General features: G+C 50.6%; 1 protein-coding gene across 1 annotated transcript in view; it reads right to left on the bottom strand.

The window, feature by feature from the left end:
• Positions 1–226: 226 nt before the first annotated feature.
• GALNT16 (polypeptide N-acetylgalactosaminyltransferase 16) overlaps positions 227–21,873 on the bottom strand; it is a 90,990-nt gene continuing 69,343 nt past the window's right edge. Inside the window, exons 8-16 of the mRNA XM_026008469.2 lie at positions 21,780–21,867; positions 20,093–20,177; positions 19,709–19,812; positions 14,708–14,834; positions 13,363–13,455; positions 11,801–11,884; positions 6,680–6,821; positions 5,861–5,983; positions 227–2,385 (exon numbers count right to left, since the gene is read on the bottom strand). Of these exons, the coding sequence (XP_025864254.2) occupies positions 2,248–2,385; positions 5,861–5,983; positions 6,680–6,821; positions 11,801–11,884; positions 13,363–13,455; positions 14,708–14,834; positions 19,709–19,812; positions 20,093–20,177; positions 21,780–21,867 (984 nt within the window). The 3' untranslated portion in view covers positions 227–2,247. The remainder of the gene's footprint in view (positions 2,386–5,860; positions 5,984–6,679; positions 6,822–11,800; positions 11,885–13,362; positions 13,456–14,707; positions 14,835–19,708; positions 19,813–20,092; positions 20,178–21,779; positions 21,868–21,873) is intronic.

Raw genomic sequence — 21,873 nt, 5'->3', positions numbered from 1 at the left:
GGTCACAGGAGCCTGGGCTCTGGTCCCACCCTGCCCAGCAGCAGGGCCACCTGCTGGCTCCCTGGGGTACCATGGGGCATATGGGCTGAAGAGCAAGCTGTCAGGTACAAGAGGGGCTTAGACCTGAGTGTGTTCCGTTTCATTTTTATAGAATCGAGGCCCTAACTTCTCCATGAGGCAGGGAACAGTGGCTTTGGAGTCAGAAAGGAAGGCACTGGTGCACATGTACATGTGAGAAGTGGTTTTATTCCAAGTGTGTGTTTCATAAAGACAAGGCCCTCAGGGACAGCTAGTGGCACATGCTTTGCTCAAGGAGAGGAAAAGCAAGAACAGACCAGGGCTGAGTCCCACAAGGGGTGGCTGACAAGCACAGTCTGACCAGGGGGAAGCAAGGAGTTCTCAGAGGCTTCTCTGAGCAGTAGCCCCCTTACATTCAGTGAGGGAAGCTGTGCTCCCCCATCCTCAAGGGTCCACACTGCCTGTGGGAGGGGGAGAGACACATACAACAGAGATGGGGGTGGAAGAAACATGGTGACAGAGGATGCAAGGTGGTGGCCCTGGGGGCCAAGGGCCCCGTGCTGGGGCACAAGAGCACTGCTTGTGAGGGCCTAGTGAGAGCCAGGGGGTGACAAGAAGCCACTGAGACCCCCCCAGGTGGGGCTGCTGGCCTGAGGGCACGTGGAGGAGCAGGACCCTACCAGTCTAGGCACGCCAGGGAGGGAGAAGGGGCATGGCAGCTTGGCTGGATGGTTGCTCCAATCTAGAGCAGAGGTTCAGATCTTCTGGGGATTAGGGACCTCTGTAAGAAGCTGGGGGAAATCCATGGACCCTCTCTCTCCAGGAAAATGCGCATATGCACACACATGCACTATCTGGGGGACAATTTCAGGAGATTCCCAGGCCCTCTGGAATCCATGAACTCCCTAGAGGTCTCAGGCTGATTTGCTTTGGGAGGGGGATGCCCAGGGGTCCTCATATCCCTGGTCTTTTGCCAAAGATCACACTGCCTGAGCCAGTAGGGTTGGGGAAGAGAATATGAGAATAGCAGAAACGTTTCCAAGACCAGGCCCTGAGCCCAGTGGCCGTGAGAAGAAACCGGGGATTCTCCACACAGAGGAGAGACGCCAGTCAGCTCCTGCCCCCACCCTCACTGTGGGAACTGACCCTCTCAGAACTCCCTCCTGCAGTGGGGAGGGGTGAGGATGAGGCTTAGGCCACAGGACTTACTCCCTAATGTCTTCGGGAGTGTTTAGCTCCAGAAGGGAGGTCCTGTTCTTCCCAGCCGCCTCGACCCCATAATGCTGCATTTACAGAGGCAAAGGCTGTTGAGAAGGCAGGAGTCAGAAAGTCTGGATGACGATGGGGGCTGCTCAGTGGTGCACTGGTGGCTGCCTGCCCTTACATGGTCATCACCATGGGCCCAGGCAGAGGGAACAGGGCACCAGCAGGTCTTAAGGCCCAAGAGAAAGGTTTTGGCCTGACACATGGCCAAACAGAAGTGGGATCTGTTTAATAAACTGTGTCCCAAGGCTGCCCGTGCAGACCCCCTTGGCAGCCTCTTGCTGGGAATGTGGAGACCAGAGTGCAGGGCACAATGCCCAGGGTTGACATGGCATGGGACGAACTGTGGGTTGTTGGGAAGAAACTAACTCTTTTGGTGCTCTGCTGCTTTTCCATCCACATCCTTCTTCAAATTATCCATCCTTTGCTCCAGATCCATCCCTCCCACACTCAGCCCAGCACCTGCCTGGGACAGGCCATGGAGCTTCTGGCCTCCTTCCTGTTCTCCAGCTGCCTCTCCCTGCTCCCGCCCACAGCCTCCCCAGCCATGCTGCCCACATGCCGATCCCACAGGTGGGCCCTGTGACCCCATGGGGGCCCTCTGTGGGCTTCTGTCCTTCTCTCCCCAGCCAACAGGGGAGGGCCCGCAAAACACTGTCCGGGACCCCAGGAGGGTGAAAGGAGGGGACAAAGGGCCACGGGGCCTGCCCAGTTTCTCCCAGCAGCAGTCCAGCATCCTGACCTCTTCTGGGGCAAGGCAGGGACGGCAGCCAGGGCATCAGGGCCTGCTCCCCTGTGCCCTCCCCGAACAAGCTTTGGAGAAACGTGTGTCGTGGCAGGGGTGTTTGCTGATGATTCCGGCAGAAATGTGAGGAGATGGGAACGGCCTGCTTTACACTCCCCCACCCTAACCCGCTTCCAGTCCCAAAGTCTCATGCAAAAGGTACAGGAGGCCCCGGGCTACCGTCATGTGTGCGGCAACAGCTGCCACTGCTGGGCTGGGGTGTCGGCCTGGCACTTGCTGGTCACCAGCTGGGCGGGCTTGGCTTCCAGGCAGAGGCCGCTGATTGAGTGCTGGATGAAAGAGGCTTTTCTCCTCCACCTCTGGGGGGAAGAACCGGGAAGAAAACACAGTGATTAAAAATAATAATGTCCAGAGCTTCATTTGACATGTATGTAAATGGCCTGAATATCCCTAGGACACCCCCCTCTCATTTAGAGCAGACTGTGTCCCTTTCACAAGAGCTCCCGACCCCACACATGGCCTCAAACCCCTTCCCTTCCGATGCACACTGCTTCCGTAGTGCAGCATGGAGTCTAGATCAGAGGCCCGTGGGCTGAATGAATCTGACCCAGGGATGTATTTTGTTTGGCCAGTACAGTGTTTGTTTAAAATCTGGCTTAGTTGTCACATAGAAATCTGTATTTCTAGGTTCTCTTTAGACACGGGCCCAGTGTCTTTGGCAGCACGGGGGCAACAGGGACTGAGCTCCTGCTCTTGCTCTCCGTTTACCAAGGTCCTGCCCCAGACAGTGCACCCAGCCCTGCAGCACACCCCACCCCTCCCTGTTGGCTGTACCTGTGTGTCAGGTGACCGATAGCTCTAAATGGGAACTGGCCCCCATGTCTGTAGTGATGAGGGGTAAGACCAGCAGGATGGTGGGAGGCCTGGGGTCCCTGTTACAGTCCCCTCCTGGGTCTCCCCTTCTCCAGGCTTGACAAAGGGGAAAAGACGTGTTCCTGCAGAACATCTGGAGGTGCTGGGGGAAGGACACGGTGTCCTTTGGAACACTCCAGAGAAAGGGTGAGAGGCCGACCCAGGCTTCAAGGCTCAGGAAAGAATAAACAGTGAGAGAGATCTGTTTGTCCATCTTTCCTCTCCTTGTGTCTCTGCTGTTCCCCACAGGAAGTGGGGAGTGCTCAGACTGATGCATGGAGCCCCCTCGACCCCCCACTTGGAGAAGGTGGGGCCATGTGCTTGTTGGAATGCCTGCAAAGGGGCTGAGCTGCACCCAGCTGTGGGGCCAGGTCTAGGTCTGCAGGGGTTGGGCCGGCAGAGGAGGGAACTGACCTGGGAGGTGCACCCAGGAGGGATGTGGGGGGCTGCAGATTCCTCTTGGGAATGTGGGCCTGTGGGGTGCCCATGTGGCCCCAGCAGAGAGAGGCCCTTGGCCTAAAAGTTAGAGCAGTGGGTAGGAGGGCCTTGGTCCCTCTGGAACTCACAGCATCCTGTTGCTTTGTGCTCTTCTAGTCCATGACCTCCTGGGAGGGGCTGGCCATGTTCTCCCCTCCTGGGCATTGCTGGGGCATGTCCTCCGTTTTGCTTTGGGGCCAACATGAGCTGCACGCTCCCTAGCACAGGCGGGTACCCAGCCCGGTGTTATTTATGAAGGGTGAATGCGCAGATGAATGAAGGGCCCGATCCCTGGAGGTACTCTCCAAACTGTAGGATTCCCACTTACTACCCATGCCATCGGGCACTCTCCTGGCCCTCTGTCCTGGGCCTGGTCAAACAGTGTCCCTCATGGCACTCTCCCGTCTCATCAGCCTCCCTTCCTGCAGGGACCTTGCAAGGTGGGTCGGGAGGAGCCCAAGGCTCCGAGAGGTGAGGGGTGGCTGGGCTGGGGTCTGCTGACTCCATCGCACTGGCTCAAGGACACAGAGCCTCTTGGATACATGATGCCCAGTGGCCTTGGAAGCCAAAGGGGGACCAAGAAAGGAGGCCTAGCTTCGAGAAGACACTGGCAGTGGGAGACCTGCTCATCCTATCCTCTTGGAGGAGAGGCCCTAGGACCCAGGGTGCTGCTTGGGGCCTGGAGGACTTGCAGGAGCAGAGTAGGTGGAGGTAGGTCAGTATAGAGGGGGATGGATGCTCCAGCTCCAGAGAATTATTTGAGTGGTGGCTGCCCCAGGAGCTACTTCCTAGCTTGGCCTCGGCAAGCAGGGATGGGAGGGGTCTCAAAGCCTGACCCTCAGAGAGGTCTGCTGCCCCCAGTGAAAGAGAGCCTGAGGCCATCCCTACAGGCACAGCAGGCAGCCCGAGGGGGCAGGACAGACTTCCTCTGCCCATCAGAAGCCCCTCAGAAGTGTCCAGCAGGCCCAGTGAGCAGATCATGGCACACAATTCACACACACACACACACACACACACACACACACAGGCTGGAGGGAGAGGATCTGGCTGCTTTTCCAGAGGGCATAACAAATTGCCAGGCATCTCTACAGAAAGGGCTGCCCCAGGCAAACAGGAAAAGGGTGGGAGGAAACCCTGCAGGCCAAGTCTGAGAGCCAGGCGCCCTCCTGGCCCCTGCACGTCCCGCTGGCTGGCCAGGCTCAGGCACAGGGAGGGCTACCGGGGTGGGCAGTGGAAGGCTGGAGCAGACCTCTGGCCTTTGTGTCCCCATTCCTCAGGCAGAGGGGCTCTTTCCCAGCCAGGGAGGGAGCTGGGCTGACTCCCAGGGCTGCTGTGTATCCTGAGCAAGTGATGTCATTTCTTGGAACATCAGTTTATTTCTTGACAGGTGGGCCTGGCCTCTCTCCCAGGATTCATGGAGACAGGATGGCTGAGTGTTTGACAAATGGAAAAGGCAGCGCTCACGTGAGGCTGTCATGTCAGCTTGGAAATCGGTGTATTTGGGTCTCAGTTTCCCAGCAGCCACAATCAAGAAATACTTATCGAGCACCTACTGTGTTCCTGGTTAATACTCTGGGCTTAGGGGTCACACTGACCTGGGTTTGAATCTCATCTTCACCACTTCCCAACTATGTTTCATCTGACACCTGCTTCTTAAATTCAGCAAGCCTCAGTTTACTCACCTCTAAGATGGGGATGGTACTAGGGCCCAAATCCCTGGGTGGCACAAGGATAAGATGAGACAATCTATGTAAAATTCCTAGCATGGGCTCTTGGTGAAAGCCAACACAAGTTTGGCTGTGGCGGTTGTCAGGGGATAGGGATGCAGTATTGTAGGGACACAAGACTGACGGTCCTTGCCCTAGTGGAACTCACAGGCTGGCAGGATGGACGTTTAACAAATATTTACTTAAAGAAGTGTTTCTTGGGGATCCCTGAGTGGCTCAGCGGTTTAGCACCTGCCTTTGGCCCAGGGTGTGATCCTGGAATCCCGGATCAAGTCTCACATCAGGCTCCCTGCATGGAGGGAGCCTCCCTGCCTCTTGCTCTGTGTCTCTCATGAATAAATAAATAAAATCTTAAAAAAAAAAAAAAAAAAGGGAAGCCTAGGTGGCTCAGCGGTTTAGCGCCGCCTTCAGCCCAGGGCGTGATCCTAGAGACCCGGGATCGGGTCCCACGTCGGGTTCCCTGGATGGAGCCTGCTTCTCCCTCTGCCTGTGTCTTTGCCTCTCTCTCTCTCTTCTCTGTGTATTTTCATGAATAAATAAATAAAATCTTAAAAAAAAAAGAAGTGTTTCTTCATGAATACAATAGACTTGATCTGGATGCTCACTTGGAGTGACCCTCACTCTGGAGGGCTTATTTGAGTCCATCTGTTTCAATCCAGGGCTCCCTTGCCAGAAGCTGCCACCTACCCTGCACATCCCTGGGGGTGAGGAGGCTTACCTGCCTGCCTTCTCTTGGGTTGCACACCTGCAGTATGACCAGGGATCCTGGGGTGATGGAGGTGGAGGTGGTGGTCAGGCACTTCCCCTGCTGCTGGATGAGATGGTCACTGAACAGCCATGCCTATAAAACAGGGACATGAAAGGCCGAGTCAAAGTGTACAGTGATGGAAGGGCAGGTAGGTAATAGGGGATAAAACAAACACTGTGTGTTTCGGTAGAATTTTCTACAAATAATAAGAGTATATGGGTATTCGCCATATAGTCCTTTCAACTTTTCTACATGTTTGAAAGTTTTCGTGATAAAAAGTATTGGCAGGGAGCTTAGCTGGAGTTGGCCAGAAGGCAATCAGGGGTGTACCAAGGGATGCTCTGCTGGGGGGATAGGGAGAGAGACAGGCTGTGGGACCAGGGCAGCAGTTTGACATCGGCACACCAACACTTGTGTGTGGCACACGCATGTGCACACAGCAGTCCTGGCTGCCCTGCTGCCCATGGTACACGCTGACCATAGCTGCATCTCAGGAGAGAACTGGGTGCTGTGTGGGTAGCATTTCTTCCTTGGTAAGGAGGAAGTGGGTGGTGCACAGAGGGCAACTGTGTGACAAGTGGGTAAAAGGGATGGGAATGTGGCAGAAGCAGACCTAAGGAGCCATGTGAGGGGAGAGCATGCCGGGTCCCTGGGAAAGTAGGTTTGTGGACGGTGTAGGCAGAGAGAAAATGAGAATGAGCAGAGGGAAGCTCCCCACCCCACTCCTGGACAATGACTCTGGCTCCTTTCCCCTTCCTGGTCCTGACCTTGAGGCAGTAAGCAGCTTACCTGGGGTGCTGGGGGGTTCTTGGCAGACCCTCTGCAGATCCCCATTCCAAGCAGAAAGTTCCCAGCTGAGTCCTGGCCCTGGGATTCTAAGCAATTAACCCCCTGCTTAATGATGCCAGGGAGCACTTCCTTCACCGGGACTCTGAGAGAAAAGGGAGCAGTCAGGCTTGTCCTCTGTCCTCTCCAGGCTTGCTCACCCCTCAGCCAGAGGTGGTGCTCCAGCTCCCCAGGCACCATGCTCTTGGTCTCGGTCTCAGGGGAAGGGGCCTTGCCCTAGCCAGCAGGGGCAGGAGGGCAGAGGACGGGAAGGAGCAGGATGCCTCTGGGAAGACTAAGCCTTGTCCCACTGGGTCTGAGCAGCTGTGAGAGCCTCCTACCCTGGAAGCCATGACTGGGAGGACCCTGGGAAGAGAGCTCACACCAGAAACCCAGGGTTCCCTAGTCCAGAAAGAAGAAAACTTGAGGAGACACTGGGGCCCAAATACGAACTCAATATGTGATTTAAAAATGACAGGGAAGAGCTCACTTCGGAGAGGCAATTTAAAACCCACAAACGTGAAAATGTGTTAAAAAAAAAATGTGTTCAATCGCACTAATGATTAAAGAAATACATGTTAGAGCATCACCACTGTTTGTTTACCATATACATGTACATAAATATAATATGTAATAAATGTGTATTATTTCTACATATTTATTTATATAAAATCTATCATATATACACAATTATATCAACACCAATCAATACCGATTCCCAGTGTTGGCAATAGCTATGGGATCGGATCTTCTCATACCCTATGGGTAAGAGCATAAACTGGCCCAAAAGTTCTGGAGGGCATTCATTGTGTTTCAAAAGCCTTAAAAATGTGCACACATAGATAAAGGGGCTTAAGAGGTACAAACTTCCAGTTATAAAATAAGCCACAGAGATGAAAAGTCCAGCATAGGGAATATAGTCAATAATACTGTAATAATGTCATATGGTGACAGGTGGTGACTATACTCATTGTGGGGAGCATTGCAGAATGAATAGGATTGTTGAATCACTGTGTTATACACCTGAAATGAATACAACAGTGATGTCAGTTGTATTCCAATAATAAAAAACACACAAAAAATTATGTGCATACCTTTGGCCTAACAACCTCAATCCTACTTCTGGAAAGTTATTATCATGCAGCAATAATTCTGGATGTTTGCAGAGATTTAATTTAAAAGACATGCATCTCAGAGTGATTGGTTATACTGAAAACGTAGATATCAACAATAGAGGACAGGCTAAATAAATTCTGATTTATCTGTAAGATGGAAAACTGCATAGCCATTAAAAAATGACTCCAAATGAGTATCTGATAGCATGGAAAAGGTTTGTAACATACTGTCAAATAAAACAGATGTGTTTCAAAATATTATATTATTTAAAAATTTATACGTGCAGGAAAATATGCTTAAACACACATCTTTCTCTCTCTCTCTCTCTCTCTCTCTCACACACACACACACACACACAACACATTGTCTTACTCTGGATAATGAACTTAAGGAAGCTGCTGGCCCCAACTGGTCATATATGCTCTTGGATTATGGCCTCCGGAGGTGATAGGGAACCAGGAGGGCTTAGAGTCTGGCCATGTGCCTAATCTTAACCACCTCTTGTTACCTCTATCCAAAGAGAACCCAGGTGGGCTGGGGAGGTGGGCATCATGAGACTTTTGGCATTCTTTGCTGTCGACACTTGCAAGATCTCAACCAAACCAGGTCTTCCTTCCTCAGGGCTGGATGGAAGCTCCTGAAAGCCCCAAACCATGACACCCTCCCACAAAGCCTCAGGAAGATACTTTGACTTTCCTCTCGCACACTCCTGGCAGGAGTGTGCATTCTCCAGGCCCCTCTTGAGAGTTTGCATAATTCTAGACCACAGGTTGAAAAACTGGTCCCCAAGCTGAATATGGCCCCCCAAAATTTTGTCCGACCTGCAGAGTGTGGTGGTTGTTGCTTTTAATTAATTGGTAATATTAAAAATCTGATGGTTACACAAAGAAATCTGAACCCAGCTTCTCTTGAGAAAACAGAAAGATCAGGCCACACTGAGCTTGCATTCCAGCGAGGCACTTGACGTACTAACACATGGTTGGTCCATCGTGAGTAGTAGCTGCCCCTGGGGGATGGGCTTTTGCATCCCAGTTTGCCATGGTCCCCACAACTCCCTAGTGTCTCACTGCTGCCCACCGGATTGATTTGCATTGCCCATCCGATCAGGGTTTGAATTCGCAACCTCTACCAGGGCAAAGGTGCTGGGGTGCAAAGATATCCCACCCTCTGCTTCATCCAGGGACATGTTCTACTGCCCTCTCTATGGAGATGAGATGCCTGCTGAGACCACCCCCCCCCAGACCCGCTCAGAGCCCAAGCTGTTCCAGATCCTTCTGTGTTCTTCTCCTTGCCCCTGTCCTCAGGGACATGTGTAGGGGGATCAGCTTTCAGAGCTGAGGTGGGTGCTGTCCATGGAGGCCTGCCCACCAAAGCTTATGGAGGAAACCTGGGGTATGGGCAACAATCTCCAAACCCGATGTAGCTCCAGGGGTGTCCATGTGGCAGCAACCCTGGGGCCACTGTGATGGTCATCTCCACTACCCTTCCTCGGCTTCCTGGCTACATCCGCAGCTGCTTCCCTCCCTGTGGGCCTCCTCCCAGCTGGGCTGCCATGAGCCCTTATGATGCCTTTGTAGAAATAGCAAAAGCATCCCCTCCTCGAGACATTTCACTTCCATCTGTTAGAAAACTGTCAGATTATACTGGTTTTGCCGAAGACTTTTACCACCATCTGCCAGGAACTGTTATAATAAATGTGCAATATCCACTGTCCGGCTAGCGCCCTTGCAAATGTGGCATGCACAGCTTGCACTACCGTTCCCGACCATCCTAATAAAATAATAAAGGAGCAGCGGCTGAGGGCAGCCGCTGGACTCCGGTCTGATGGGGGCAGAGCTGTGGTGGGATTGTAAGCAGGCCTAGGAAAGCAGAGGCCTTTCCCTTCGCCTCCTTTGTCTCTCTACCGACCATCTGCAAGTGTGGGCCAACTGTTAGGATGCCCTGTTTGGAGGAAAGTTGGTATCAGTTTGGCATCCAGATGTCCTTCCTAACCAACAACTAGAGGCACTCCTCGCCGGGCACCCTGAGAACTGAGGCCGACCTTGAAGAGCATACCAGGGACGAGTAACCTGGACAGGAATGAGGTCTGCAGTTTCTATCTTACCGACAAAAAAAAAAAAAAAAATCATATTTTAAAACTTCCCACAGTGCCAGAACAAACAGAAGATGACTCATCCTCTTCATTTAACAGAGCTGGTTTCATCCACTCTCCTGTCTTGTGATAGATCCAAGTTTCTGAAAGTTACAAAGCACTTTTTCCTCTTGGTTCTCAGGGGAGGACATGGGACACCATGTGTGGGGACTGGGTGTGGAATGGAAAGGTAACGTTCCCAGTCCTCCCTGATGAGTCCCACAGGCTTCCCAGCTCCGGCCTGAGGTCTAGAGCCCATGGCTCCTTCCCAATGTTGTCTAAACTCTGACAGATATAAAGGAATGACTGTTTTTTTTCCTCAGAAATGACATGTCTGAATGAAACCATCCCCTTAAAAGTGGCCACTGGAGAAAGTGGTTCATTTATTATACTTTTCTAAATCAACATTCTCCCCTCCACAGCCATTGTGTGGGGAGCTGGCTTAGCCAGGCTGCCAACTCTTTTCAAGGATGCTGCTGTTGCTCACATTGTCTTGAAATTCCTTGAAACTTGCTCCCAGAATCAGTTTATTCTCGATACCTGTTCCATTCCTTGTCATACTCTAGATGGGACCCAGGATCACCTTATCTGGGGGTAATCGCCTGGTTCACTGGATTTGGTGACAACCTAACTATGGCTCTTTTCCAAAAATCAAATCTGCTTTCAAAAAACAAAGATCTGCCTTCTTCGAGGACATGCAGGCTCTGAGGGGTGAGTGTTCTGGAAAGCTGCAGCACCATCCTTGGGAGAAAGCTGGCAGTTATGAAATAATCCGTTCCCCGAGGTGACAGCTATAGAAAGGAGAATGCTAATTTCCAAGTTATTACTATTGAGGCTTATTGACTATGCAATTTATTCACTCAAAAATATTTATCAAGTGCCCGTTTTGTGACAGGCTCTGTCCCAGGGGCTGGAGATCAAGCAGCAAACAAAGCAGGTCCACACCTCTACCCTCACACGTGTACTGTCACGTGCAGGGAGGCAAGAACAAAATTACCTGGCCACATAGGCCCTGATGGTGGTAATGGTGGAATGAGCGGGTGATGCTGGGGGAGGGAGGTGCTCTGCAAACAGAGACTTCGTGGGGGAAGGCCCGCCTCAGAAGGGGACATCTGAGTCAAGACCTGAAGGAGGTGAGGAAATGAGCCATGTGGACGTAGTTAAGAGGCTGAAAAGGATTTTAAAAGGAGAAAAACGGAATCCTCACTGCCCTGCCCCAGCCTTACAACTTCACCCCCAGTCCAGGAGCTGACACACACACACACACACACACACACACTCAGATACAGCTTCTCAGCTCCAGTGCACACACCATTTGCATCCTCCTTAGAGTTTGTCAAAGCAAACGTTTCCCCATGGCTTTTCCGTCTCTATCATTGCAATCTTAATGGACAGATAATATTTGTTCGGATCCATGCGTTGGGATTCACTATGCCCACCTCCTATTATTAGTTATCTCCAGATTTATCACAGCAGCAGAGAAGCCTATGCTGAATGAACATCTTGTCGATAGTCTTTTGCTTTGCTTGCTTTCTTTCCTTAGGATAAACTCCCAGAAGGGAGAGAACAGAGTCAAAAGCAATGAATCTTTACTTTTGTGGTTTTTGCTCCATAATGCAGTGTTGTTTCCCTATGGGGACAATGCCCACTTCTGGCTCTACAACCCAGTCCATTAAAAGTTTGGTTCCTACCACCTCTCACTTTTAACTCCTTCCCATTCCCCCCAGAGCCTTCACGTGAAGATGAACAGTGACAACTAGAAAGAGCCTGACTGCCCAAGCTGGGGAGATCTCAGGGGGCGGGTCCCCCAAGACACACAAGCTGAGGGCTATACTCACGTGAGCTCTGGGTAGACATTATCCAGGTACCAGCGGAAGGATTTGCAGTTCATTTTCTTCCTCTGCTCAATCCGCGTGGCCACACTGAAAGAGAAGGAACGCTCAGGCTTTGACAAGTGGGTGCAGGGAGGAAGCCCCAGGAGGCGGGCCTTCTCTTTCTGCCCACCCCAGGTTGGGCAGAACCAGAAGCTGTCCCCAGCCTGCCCTCTAGCCATAGCCGTGGCCACCTGCCATAAATCTTTCTCTGACCTGCAAGGTCACCCTGGGTCTCCTGGCCATTCCTGATTTCTTTCCTTAAATTCCTGCTCACTTTCCTGGATCAGGGGAGCTGGCTGGGGCCCTGCTTTGCTCTGGCTTCTCACTTCTTGAGATCTCAGCACATCACTAGCTGGTCCTTACTTTCTCAGAGAGCAGAGTCTTACTGAGCTCTAAGTTTTCCTTTCCGGTATTCCAATTTTAGCAGAAAAGGTTTAACAAGAAAACCATGCTTTAAACATCTTTCAGGAATTTTGGCAAACAAGACCGCTCTGATGTAGCCATGGATGCCACAGTTTCACTTCCCCAGCATCCTCTGCTACACTGATGGAAATGGCCACTGGCTGATGACCTTTCTCCACCAGTAAATATGACCACCTATCTCAGAAGGTTTTTGGAGAATCAAATGAATTAAGAGTGCCTAAGAGCCTTGCACAGGGGAGGTCTTCAGTAAAGGTTAATTTTCCACGAAAAGAAGTAGGGTGCCTGGGTGGCTCAGTGGTTGAGCATCTGCCTTTGACTCAGATTATGATCCCAGAGTCCTGGGATCAAGTCTCACATCGAGCCCTGCACGGAGCCTGCTTCTCCCTCTGCCTGTGTCTCTGCCTCTCTCTCTGTGTCTCTCATGAATAAATTTATAAAATCTTTAAAAAAAAAGAAATATATCTTATATTGTGATCGAGTATTCCCATGTGCATATATAGCTACACATATATACATGTATAACTGAAATAAATTTCAGCAAACAATACTTAGGCTTAACTACAATCAACTGTTCCTTTATATTCTGCTTGTACCAATCTAGAGTGTTCTCTATCGTTTTTTTTTTTTTTTAATGCCGGTCACGACCCATGAAATTGATTTCATAACCAATCTACATTTTGAAAATGTTTAACTAGACTGTAGTCATGCCAGTCCAGGACAGGAAAACAGGCTAACCGATCACAAACGTATTTTGAACAGCAGGGGGTGGCAGCAAAACCCCAAGTGTTTTCTGCAGAGAGCCCAGCCCTGAGTACTCCCACCCATACCCTTTTTCCTGCAGGCAGCTTGTGAATGGGTGGCTCTTTCTCATCACCGAGCCCTCTCTGGCTATTTCTCCCCACGAGGCTACATGCGCCTCAAGGACCCAGTCTTGTCTCATGCCGCGTATCCTACCAGAACCCCCCCTCCCAAGAGCCCAGCAGGGAGGGCCTCAGTCACCAAGGAGACTGTGAGTGTTTCCCTGGCGTCCAGACCATTTTATGTTTTGCTATGGTTGTGCTAACGTGGGTGGAGGGAAGCAAACAGCTGGTGGAGGGGCGCACCTGCCAAAGGCCTTCCCGATGGCTGAGGGCCGGGCCTCGTAGTAATACTGCTTGTATTCATCCATCCACACCTCTGCAGTGCGCTTGGTATTCCTAAAAGGGGAGGAAGGAACAAAATAAAGTCACCAGTGTGATGACAGAGTTAGGATCAAGATCAGCTCTGTGCAATACAGGGTGATGAGCATCTTGGGAATGTATGCAAAATAACACTATTTGGGGTGGTATCAAGGAGTATGATTTGCTAACATCCAACAATTCATGTCCATATACTCTTCACACTCCACTGGAGGAATCTATTCCTGCCAACATGCCTGCGTGTGGGCAAAAAGGACAGGTACCAAATATTTGTTTAGTAAAACACAGGTGACAGCCTAAATGTGCATCGATAGGAAAATAATGGCCCCTACTTTTACATGACAGGGTACATGCCGTGGTCAGGATGTACTGATACGGAAGGTTGGCTATAATTTAGTGTGGGCAGAAAGCACGCTGCAGAAAGAACACAGAGCATGACCCCATTTATACAAAAATGCAAAGTTATGGTGTATGTGCTTCTCTCTACATGAACTACATATACGAAAATGAGTTAAAAGGCCTGACATGATAGACCAGAAATCTAGTAACTGTAGTTAACTTTTGAAGAGACAGGTCGGATAGGAGTCAGACTGGGTAAAAAGAACTTGTGTTTTTTCCTCTGTATACAATATAAAGAGTAAAAACACATATATGTACAGGTAGGTCCATATAATATATACTGGCACAGCTTGTAGTTAACAGCGAACATGTACTACTTTTATAATAATAAAAATTAAAAACTGGGGTGTGTATCGGGGAGAAGAAAACCAAAATAATAAGCCATTCGGTTAGCTGGACCAGGGAGCCCCTGCTGCAAACAAGGAAGCATGGGCCTGATAGAGCCAAAGAACTGTCCTCAAAGGGGGTGCTCAGGGCACTCTTCCCCTTCCATCCCCACCAGGAGAGCTGGTCTGGGGACATGGATGTGCAGATGCTGAGCAAGTCAGGCTCAGGACATGGCATTCATGACCAGAACCCAGGACCAGTGAGTGGTGAGTGGCCCCCAGTTAATGATTGGGCCAGTTTTCCAAGACACTTATGGACAAAGATGGTCAAGACAAGGGAGGCCTGGCGACAACACTCTCAATTTCATCCTTTCACCCCTTAAAGCACCTGGCATCCCAGAATTGGAGGGAACAAATGGGGAAACTGAAGCCCAGAAAGGGGGGGGGGTACCTGCCCAAAGCCACATGAGTAACTAACAGGGCTGATGGGGTCTAGGACCTAAGTGTCCTGGTTCCTAGCCTGGTGCTCTTTGCATGTGACCTACCTGATGTAGGTGAGGGCATTGCCCTCAGGGAAGTTGTAGGGGTGCCGTTTCCTGAAGACGTGGCCCACCCGGCTGCAGGGCACGATCTCCAAGCTCCCACCGCACATCCACACCCTGAAGGAGAGCTCTGCAGGAGATGGCAGCCGTCAGGAGGGATGAGTCCCCGGCAAGTCCCCGCTGAGTGAAGGTGTCCCTTGTTTCTGGTGTCTCCTTGGAGGCACATGGCGGGCTCAGGGCTCCTGGGCCCTTTTACACAGGATGTACCCATCCTTGTACATGTTCCTGACATGCATGTGCACACCCCGCTCCCATCACACACACACCCCTACATATACCCCCCACATCCCATCCCACACATACCCTGTCCCCCACACACCCCTCCATACACACCACGTACACACATACACTCTTCATATATACCCCGTCACACAGACCACACACACCCCTTCCACACATACCACATATACATATCACAAACACACATATACCACACACACCCCACCCCAGACACCACACACACATATATATACACACAGACCCTTCACACACCCCACCCCACATATGCCACACATACACCCCCTCCACACACACTCCTTCCACACACCCCACAGATACTGCACACACACTCTTCACACACATCTTATACACACATACCACACATACACCTCTTCCACACACACACCCCTTCCACTACCCCACCCCACAGACACCACAACACACACACACACACACACACACCCCTTCCACATACCCCACCCCACAGACACCACAACACACACACACACACACACACATACACGCCAACCCCCCTATACACTGCCCGCCTCTGAGCCCTGGAAGAGCAGTGGGGAAAGCTCTGAAGCAACACCAAGACCATGAGGAGAAGGAAAACTGAATCAAATATGGCATCATTTCCAGCCTCTGACTAGAAAGCCCCATCCAGACATTGTTAAGAAAGAATGCATTTGCTTGTCAGTCAGCTCTGGGCATCCACGAGGCTGGAAAACAGACCATCAGCCTGGCCACAGACTGCTCCAGCAGGTCTTTCTGGCCCCAGACCTCCCTCTTGGCGCAGGGGGTCTCCATGTACAGGCTACCACTGGTTTCCTTTTGATAGCGGTGGGGATGCTGAATGAGCTTCTGCGGGCAACTGTGGTCCCTCAGTGCTGAGAGGTGCAAGGCGCTGTTCTGCTTCCTGGAAGGGGGACACCACAAACTGCCTACTCTTTTCTTGACTCAACATTATCACTTCTGGCAAGGACTCGCCCTAGCAGCTGTCTGAACCTAATCTCTTCTGATTACTGTTTCATATTAACCCTACAGTGGGACAGACACTCTGTGACATTAAAACATCTCCTTCCTGTCCCAGAAAATACACAACCTTTGTTTTTTGTTTTGTTTTGAATTTTCTTTAAAAAAAAAGGCCATTTTCTCATGAGTTCCAGCCTTGGTCCCCTTCCCACTCCCCAGTTGGCTGTATGGACACTCATGGTCCCTGGCCAGGCCTGGGGGTTCTTACCTGGTGCAGTTCATCAGGGCCGACTCCCACCCCCGCAGTGACTAATGCCCACCTCTGGCCAGCCTATGTACAGCAGACAACTTCCAGACGTGGGCCAGGGGCCAGGGCTGGGTATGTGGCATATCAGGGTTGGCCAATCAACCAGATTGATGGGTTTCCCTAGGTTGGCCAACAGACAGAGAGCTGCATTCTGGTTCCATTTCTGCTGGACCAACTTGGTGATGCTAGGAAAGTTACTTCATCTCACCAGCGCATTATGTCCATACTGTTACGGTCATTACCCACAACACAGTAAGAAGCAGTAAACATTGCCCTTTTACTGAGCACTGAGCACTTACTATGTGCCATCCTCTATAACCCAAGTCTAATTCTCACAGCAAGCATGTGAAGCTGGTATTATCATCCCCATATGGTTTTGCTTGCTTTTATATTTATTAAATATTAAAATTTATTTATTCTTTTTTAAGTAGGCTCCCTGCCTAGTGTGGAGCTCAAACTCACAACCCTGAGATTAAGAGTCATATGCTCTACAGACTGAGCCAGCCAGGCATCCCTGTCCCTATGTTTTTAATCAGGTCTGGGAAGCCCAAACATGTTAACCTCTCCAGGATCACACAAACTCTCTGTTGCAGAATTACAATGTCAAGTTCACATTTTGTCCAACAAGCTGTACTGTTTAAACCAGACTCCTTAGTTCATTCAGCAAAATTGTATTGGGTACCCGATTTTATGTGTCATACACTGTTCTAGAATCCTTCCACACTCATGGGTGGGAGACAGGAACTCACTAAGATAAGAAACAAAAATGCAAGTAGACAAGAAAATGAGTAAAATGTGTAGTCTGTCTGACGGCATTAAGTCCGGTGGAGACAGATGAAGCAGGTAGGGGCTGAAGAACACCAGTGGAGCAGGGAGGGCTATAGTTTTAGTCAGACTGAGTGTGAAGTCCTCACTTGTAAGGAGGTGAAGAAGCAAGTCACACAGCTCTTTGGGGAGAAACATTCCAGGCAGAAGGACCAGCAGGGCAGAGGTACAGGCTGGAGTGGTGGCAAGTTCCAGGGGCCACAGGGAGGCCTGGCAGGGCTGGTGGCCGGGGGGTGGCTGGGTGGGGGGCCGAGTGAGGCCGAGTGGGAGAGGCAGGAGAATGTGGACAGAGCTGCTGGTATGCTGTGGGGGCAGGGCAGATGGTGTGAGGACTGTGGGCTTTGATGGCAGTGATGTGACAGTCCTTGCAGGGTCATGAGCAGAGGATTGCCACAATCTGACTACCTTTTAAAAGGACCTCTAGTGGGAATCCCAAGGTTCTCATGTTTGCCACCTCCATATACGGTGGCCTCTGGGGTGCCGGAGTTCCGCTCTCTGAGAGGACACGGGAATGAGTCTCAGTCTGGGCACCTCCCTTCCTTCAACAAAAGAATAAAAATGAAAGGCCTAAACCCACTAGCAGCAGGGCTCTCTTGGCTCAAAACTGCTCCCAGCAGCTAAACATCTGAGCACCATGGCTAGCCTAGAAATTTCTTTGAATTTCTTCTAAGAAACAAAACCCTTCCCAGAACCAACCACTCTGTGGTTCACCTTTCAAGTTCCCCAACCATGGAGCCCTTGCCTCAGGCAGAATTTGAAGTTAGCCATTTGATCATTTACTTGTTTCTCTGTCAATCATCAGCCTTAAAAAAAAAAAAAAAAAAGAAGACTAAAAAGCCAAAAGAAAAAGGCTCCTGGATGTAGGAGAGACTATTAGTTTCCCAGTCCTCTGAGTCTTTACGGGAAACCTGCTTTGCCAAAGCTCCTTTGAGGCCGAGACTGAGGACAAACAAGGGCCCAAGACATGTGAAAAGAGGTCAGAATGGAAGAGTCAGTGCACCCCAATTCCCAGAATTTATTTCTCCAAATGCCTGTCTGCAAATGGTTTCCAAGAGTAAGTTACAAAGGGGAGAACATTCCACGCCTGATTCCACTCCAGTTGGTTTTGAATTAGGATCAGACCAATTTTTTTTTTTAAAGATTTTATCCATCTATTTGAGAGAGAGAGAGAGAGAGCATGAGAGTAGGGTGAAGGGCAGAGGGAGAAGCAGGCTCCCCTCTGAGCAGGGAGTGCGATGTGGGGCTCGATCCTAGGACCCAGGATCATGACCTGAGCCAAAGGCAGGCGCTTAACTGACTAAGCCACCCAGGTGCCTCTGGATGACCTATTAGAAGCCTCACTGCTTCTCTGTGTCCCGATCGGGGAGAGAGAAGGAAGAGTTGCTCCTCACCTTCCAGAAACACAGAATTCGCTTTGATCACACCTCACAACACTTCAGCGGCTCTCATAGGAGCAGCACATGAACCTGTCAGATATGGACCTTCCCGATTGAAATCTGGAAGGCAGCGTTGACCTCAGTTTTCCCACCTGTCAAATGGGTGGGATACCACCAGCCCTATTTACTTCACAAGAAAACTGGTGAGGATGAAGAAGGAAACAAAAGGCTCTGCAAAGAACAGGAGAGCCCCGGATTGTTCCCCATCCTTCACCCCGCTCCTTGCCACTGTGGGCTTCCCTCCTGCCGGCTGGCAGGGTCAGTCAGAGTCGGAGGAGGGGAATATGAGGGTGGGTGTTTATCCTCCAACACCCACCGCCTGGGCTCTGTGGGCTGCCTACAGGTGCCCCAAGACCGCAGCTCCTGTCAGAGGGCACTCCCTCCCTATCCTTCAGAACTAGGAGTGGCTGCACCTCGCAGCAGTCACCAGCCCAGCCCAGGACTAAGCTGTCCCTGTGGCTCCCTATAGCTTGCCTACATTGTGGGCATAGGGTCTTCAGTAGACCCCCTTATGTTATCCATGTCCCATGTTCCTTCTGTATCGGGCCTTTAACTAACTGAACCTCGCTGGCCACCCTGGGGGCTCACTGGGCTCTTGCCTTTCCTGCTGGAGCCAGAGGGCTCCTCTAGCGCCATAGGTAATGACAACGGCCACCAGCAGTGCGCCACGCATTTTAACTCCTCTCTTATCTGGTACTCATGCCAGCCTCTTGAGGACATGAGGCTGAGGGAGGCTTTAACTTGTCCAGGGCCTAACAGCTAGTGGGCGGTAGGGCCAGGATTTGCACCGAGGCCCGTCTGCCCCCATTGCTGACATTTAGCCAAACTTTGCTGCACCCCCCACCCCATCCCTGGCTTTTTCTGGAAGAGAAGCAGCTGTGTGTTTAAGCTGCAGCCCTGGTTACAATTTATTTTTCCACATACATGTCTAGCCATGTGACCACACACTCCCCCTGGCCACCTAAATCTCTGTTTACTAGCTGTGTGGCTCTGGACTAATTACTTAACCTCTCTGTACCTCAGTTTCTTTATCAGTAAAATGGAGATATAATAGTATTTACCTCAGGACTTGTGAGGATTAAATGAATTAATTACACATATAGAACAGGGCCTTATGTACAGAAGGTGCTCAAGCAGGGTTACCCATTATTGTTGTAATTGCTATTGCTATTTCCAACTTACCAAAATTCTCACCCCCCCAGATGTCCATCTGGGCATCATACTTTCCCAAGTGGTTAAACCAGGACTTGTCAATCACGAAGATTCCTCCAGCTATGACAGGGGTCCTGGGAGCAAGGAGAGGAATGAAGCCATGCGTAAGCTGGTTAAGCTGGGAGCCCTTCCAGATGGGCCACTTGCCCCCAGAATCCCTGGCTTGCAGAGTTGCAGGGGCAGGATGTTTGGCAGCTCCCTGGCCTCTGTCTTCCCTGTCCCTGGGGCCCAGAACCAAGTCAGCACTTAGTGCAATCTCAGGAGCACCAGCAACTGAGATGGCCCCCCAGTGGCCTCCCAGGACCCCAACCCAGGGAAGGAAGGGGTGTCCACAGAGCCCGCAGCAGCACTGACCTTATGGGTTTGGTGGGATCGGTCCGGGCAATCTTCTGTTCCAGAGGAATCTGCTCCCACTTGAAATGTAGGCTCCAGTCAAATCCTAAGGGATAGAGTGGGGTGAGGACAGAGCTTGGGGGCAGAGCTACTGCCCTCGGTCTCTCTTGATCAGAGCCCAGCTCACAGAGGGCACTGGGCAATTCATGCAGTCGTTCCTTCACTCAGAATGAGACAGGTCCCTGCCCTCACAGTTTCAATCTACTGGGTAGGACAGAGACTACAAAGGTAAATCAGTAAGAGGATAATCTGCCAGTCAAAGGTGAAAAGTGCTAAAAGAAAAATAAAGAAGAGAGGTGCCCATTCTAGTAAGAGTAGTCAGGAAAGTCTCTGTAATGGGATCACATTTGACCTGAATGATGGACTGATCTATGGAGTGCGGAAAGGGAAGTCCAGGTGGGGGGAGGGGGGAGACAGCAAGTGCAAAGGCCCTGAGGTGATTCCTCACAGGAGAAATGCCTGGCTCCCTTCAGAATCCCATTCAACTCTAAGACCTAAGTAATAGCTGTTTCAATTTTTTGGAAGGCTGGGCCCCAAATAGGAAAACCACTCTGCCTACTAGCTCCTAGCAACAGATTCTCTAGTGCAGCCTGTCCAATAGAGCTTTCTGCAATGATGGAAATGTTCTCTATCTGCACTATTCAATATGGTAGGCACTAGCCACGTGGGGTTATTGAGCACTTGAAATGTGGCTAGTGCAACTTAAGGAACTGAATTTGAATTTTATTTAGTTGTAATTAATTTAAATTTAAATAGCCAGGGGCACCTGGGTGGCTCAGTAGTTGAGCAACTGCCTTCGGCTCAGGGCGTGATTCCAGGGTCCTGGGATCAAGTCCTGCATCAGGCTCCTCATAGGGAGTCTGCTTCTCCCTCTGCCTGTGTCTCTGCCTCTCTCTCTGTGTCTCTCATGAATAAATAAATAAAATCTTTAAAAAATTTAAATAGCCAAATATGGCTATTATATTGGACAACACAGTGTAAAGTCTGGACCAGAGCTGTCCAAAAGAAGTCTGATGCAAGCCAGAAATTCAAGCCATATGTGTAATTTAAATTTTTCTAGTAGCCATATCAGAAAGTAAGAACATACAACATTAATTTGAACACTATATTTTAATGCAATTTAACCAAAATGTTATCATTTCAACATGAATCAATATAAAAAACAATGAGGTATTTTACAGTCTTTCATACTAAGACTTTGAAACCTGGTGTGTAGTTGACCCTTCCAGCACATCTCAATTCAGACTGGTCACATGTTAAGAGTTCAATAGCCATATGTGGCTGCCAGCCTGGGGCCAGAACCACCTCCAGGCATACACACCAGGGGTTCATTCAAGACATTGTCGTATCATGTCCTCCTGCCAGGACTTGTGGGCATGCTCCCTGGGCTGACAGCATTTGGGAAGGATGTGTCAGGGTTTGTGCGGAGAGGAAGACAAAAGACTAGCTTGGCTCTGTCCCTGATTGTGCCAGAGGGCTTTGTCCTGAACCTGACGGCTTGACGCTATCCCTTTTCATTTTCTGGAGGTAAGGGGGTGGTGTGAGACACTCTGGCATAGCGGGGAAGAAGAGCACCCCATCAAGGCTTTAGACTGCCCACCCCGGCCCCTTTCAAGTCTACAGCCCCTCCCCCAGGAGATGGACGCACCTCCACGAAGGTCAGCAGAGGCAGCGAGGTAGGCAAAATTATCCAGACTGATGACATCAATGATGGGGCTCACCACACGGGTGTGGTCCTAGGC

Source organism: Vulpes vulpes, chromosome 6 (assembly GCF_048418805.1).
Source record: "Vulpes vulpes isolate BD-2025 chromosome 6, VulVul3, whole genome shotgun sequence".
NCBI lineage: Eukaryota > Metazoa > Chordata > Mammalia > Carnivora > Canidae > Vulpes > Vulpes vulpes.
This window is presented reverse-complemented; position numbering and strand designations above follow the sequence as displayed.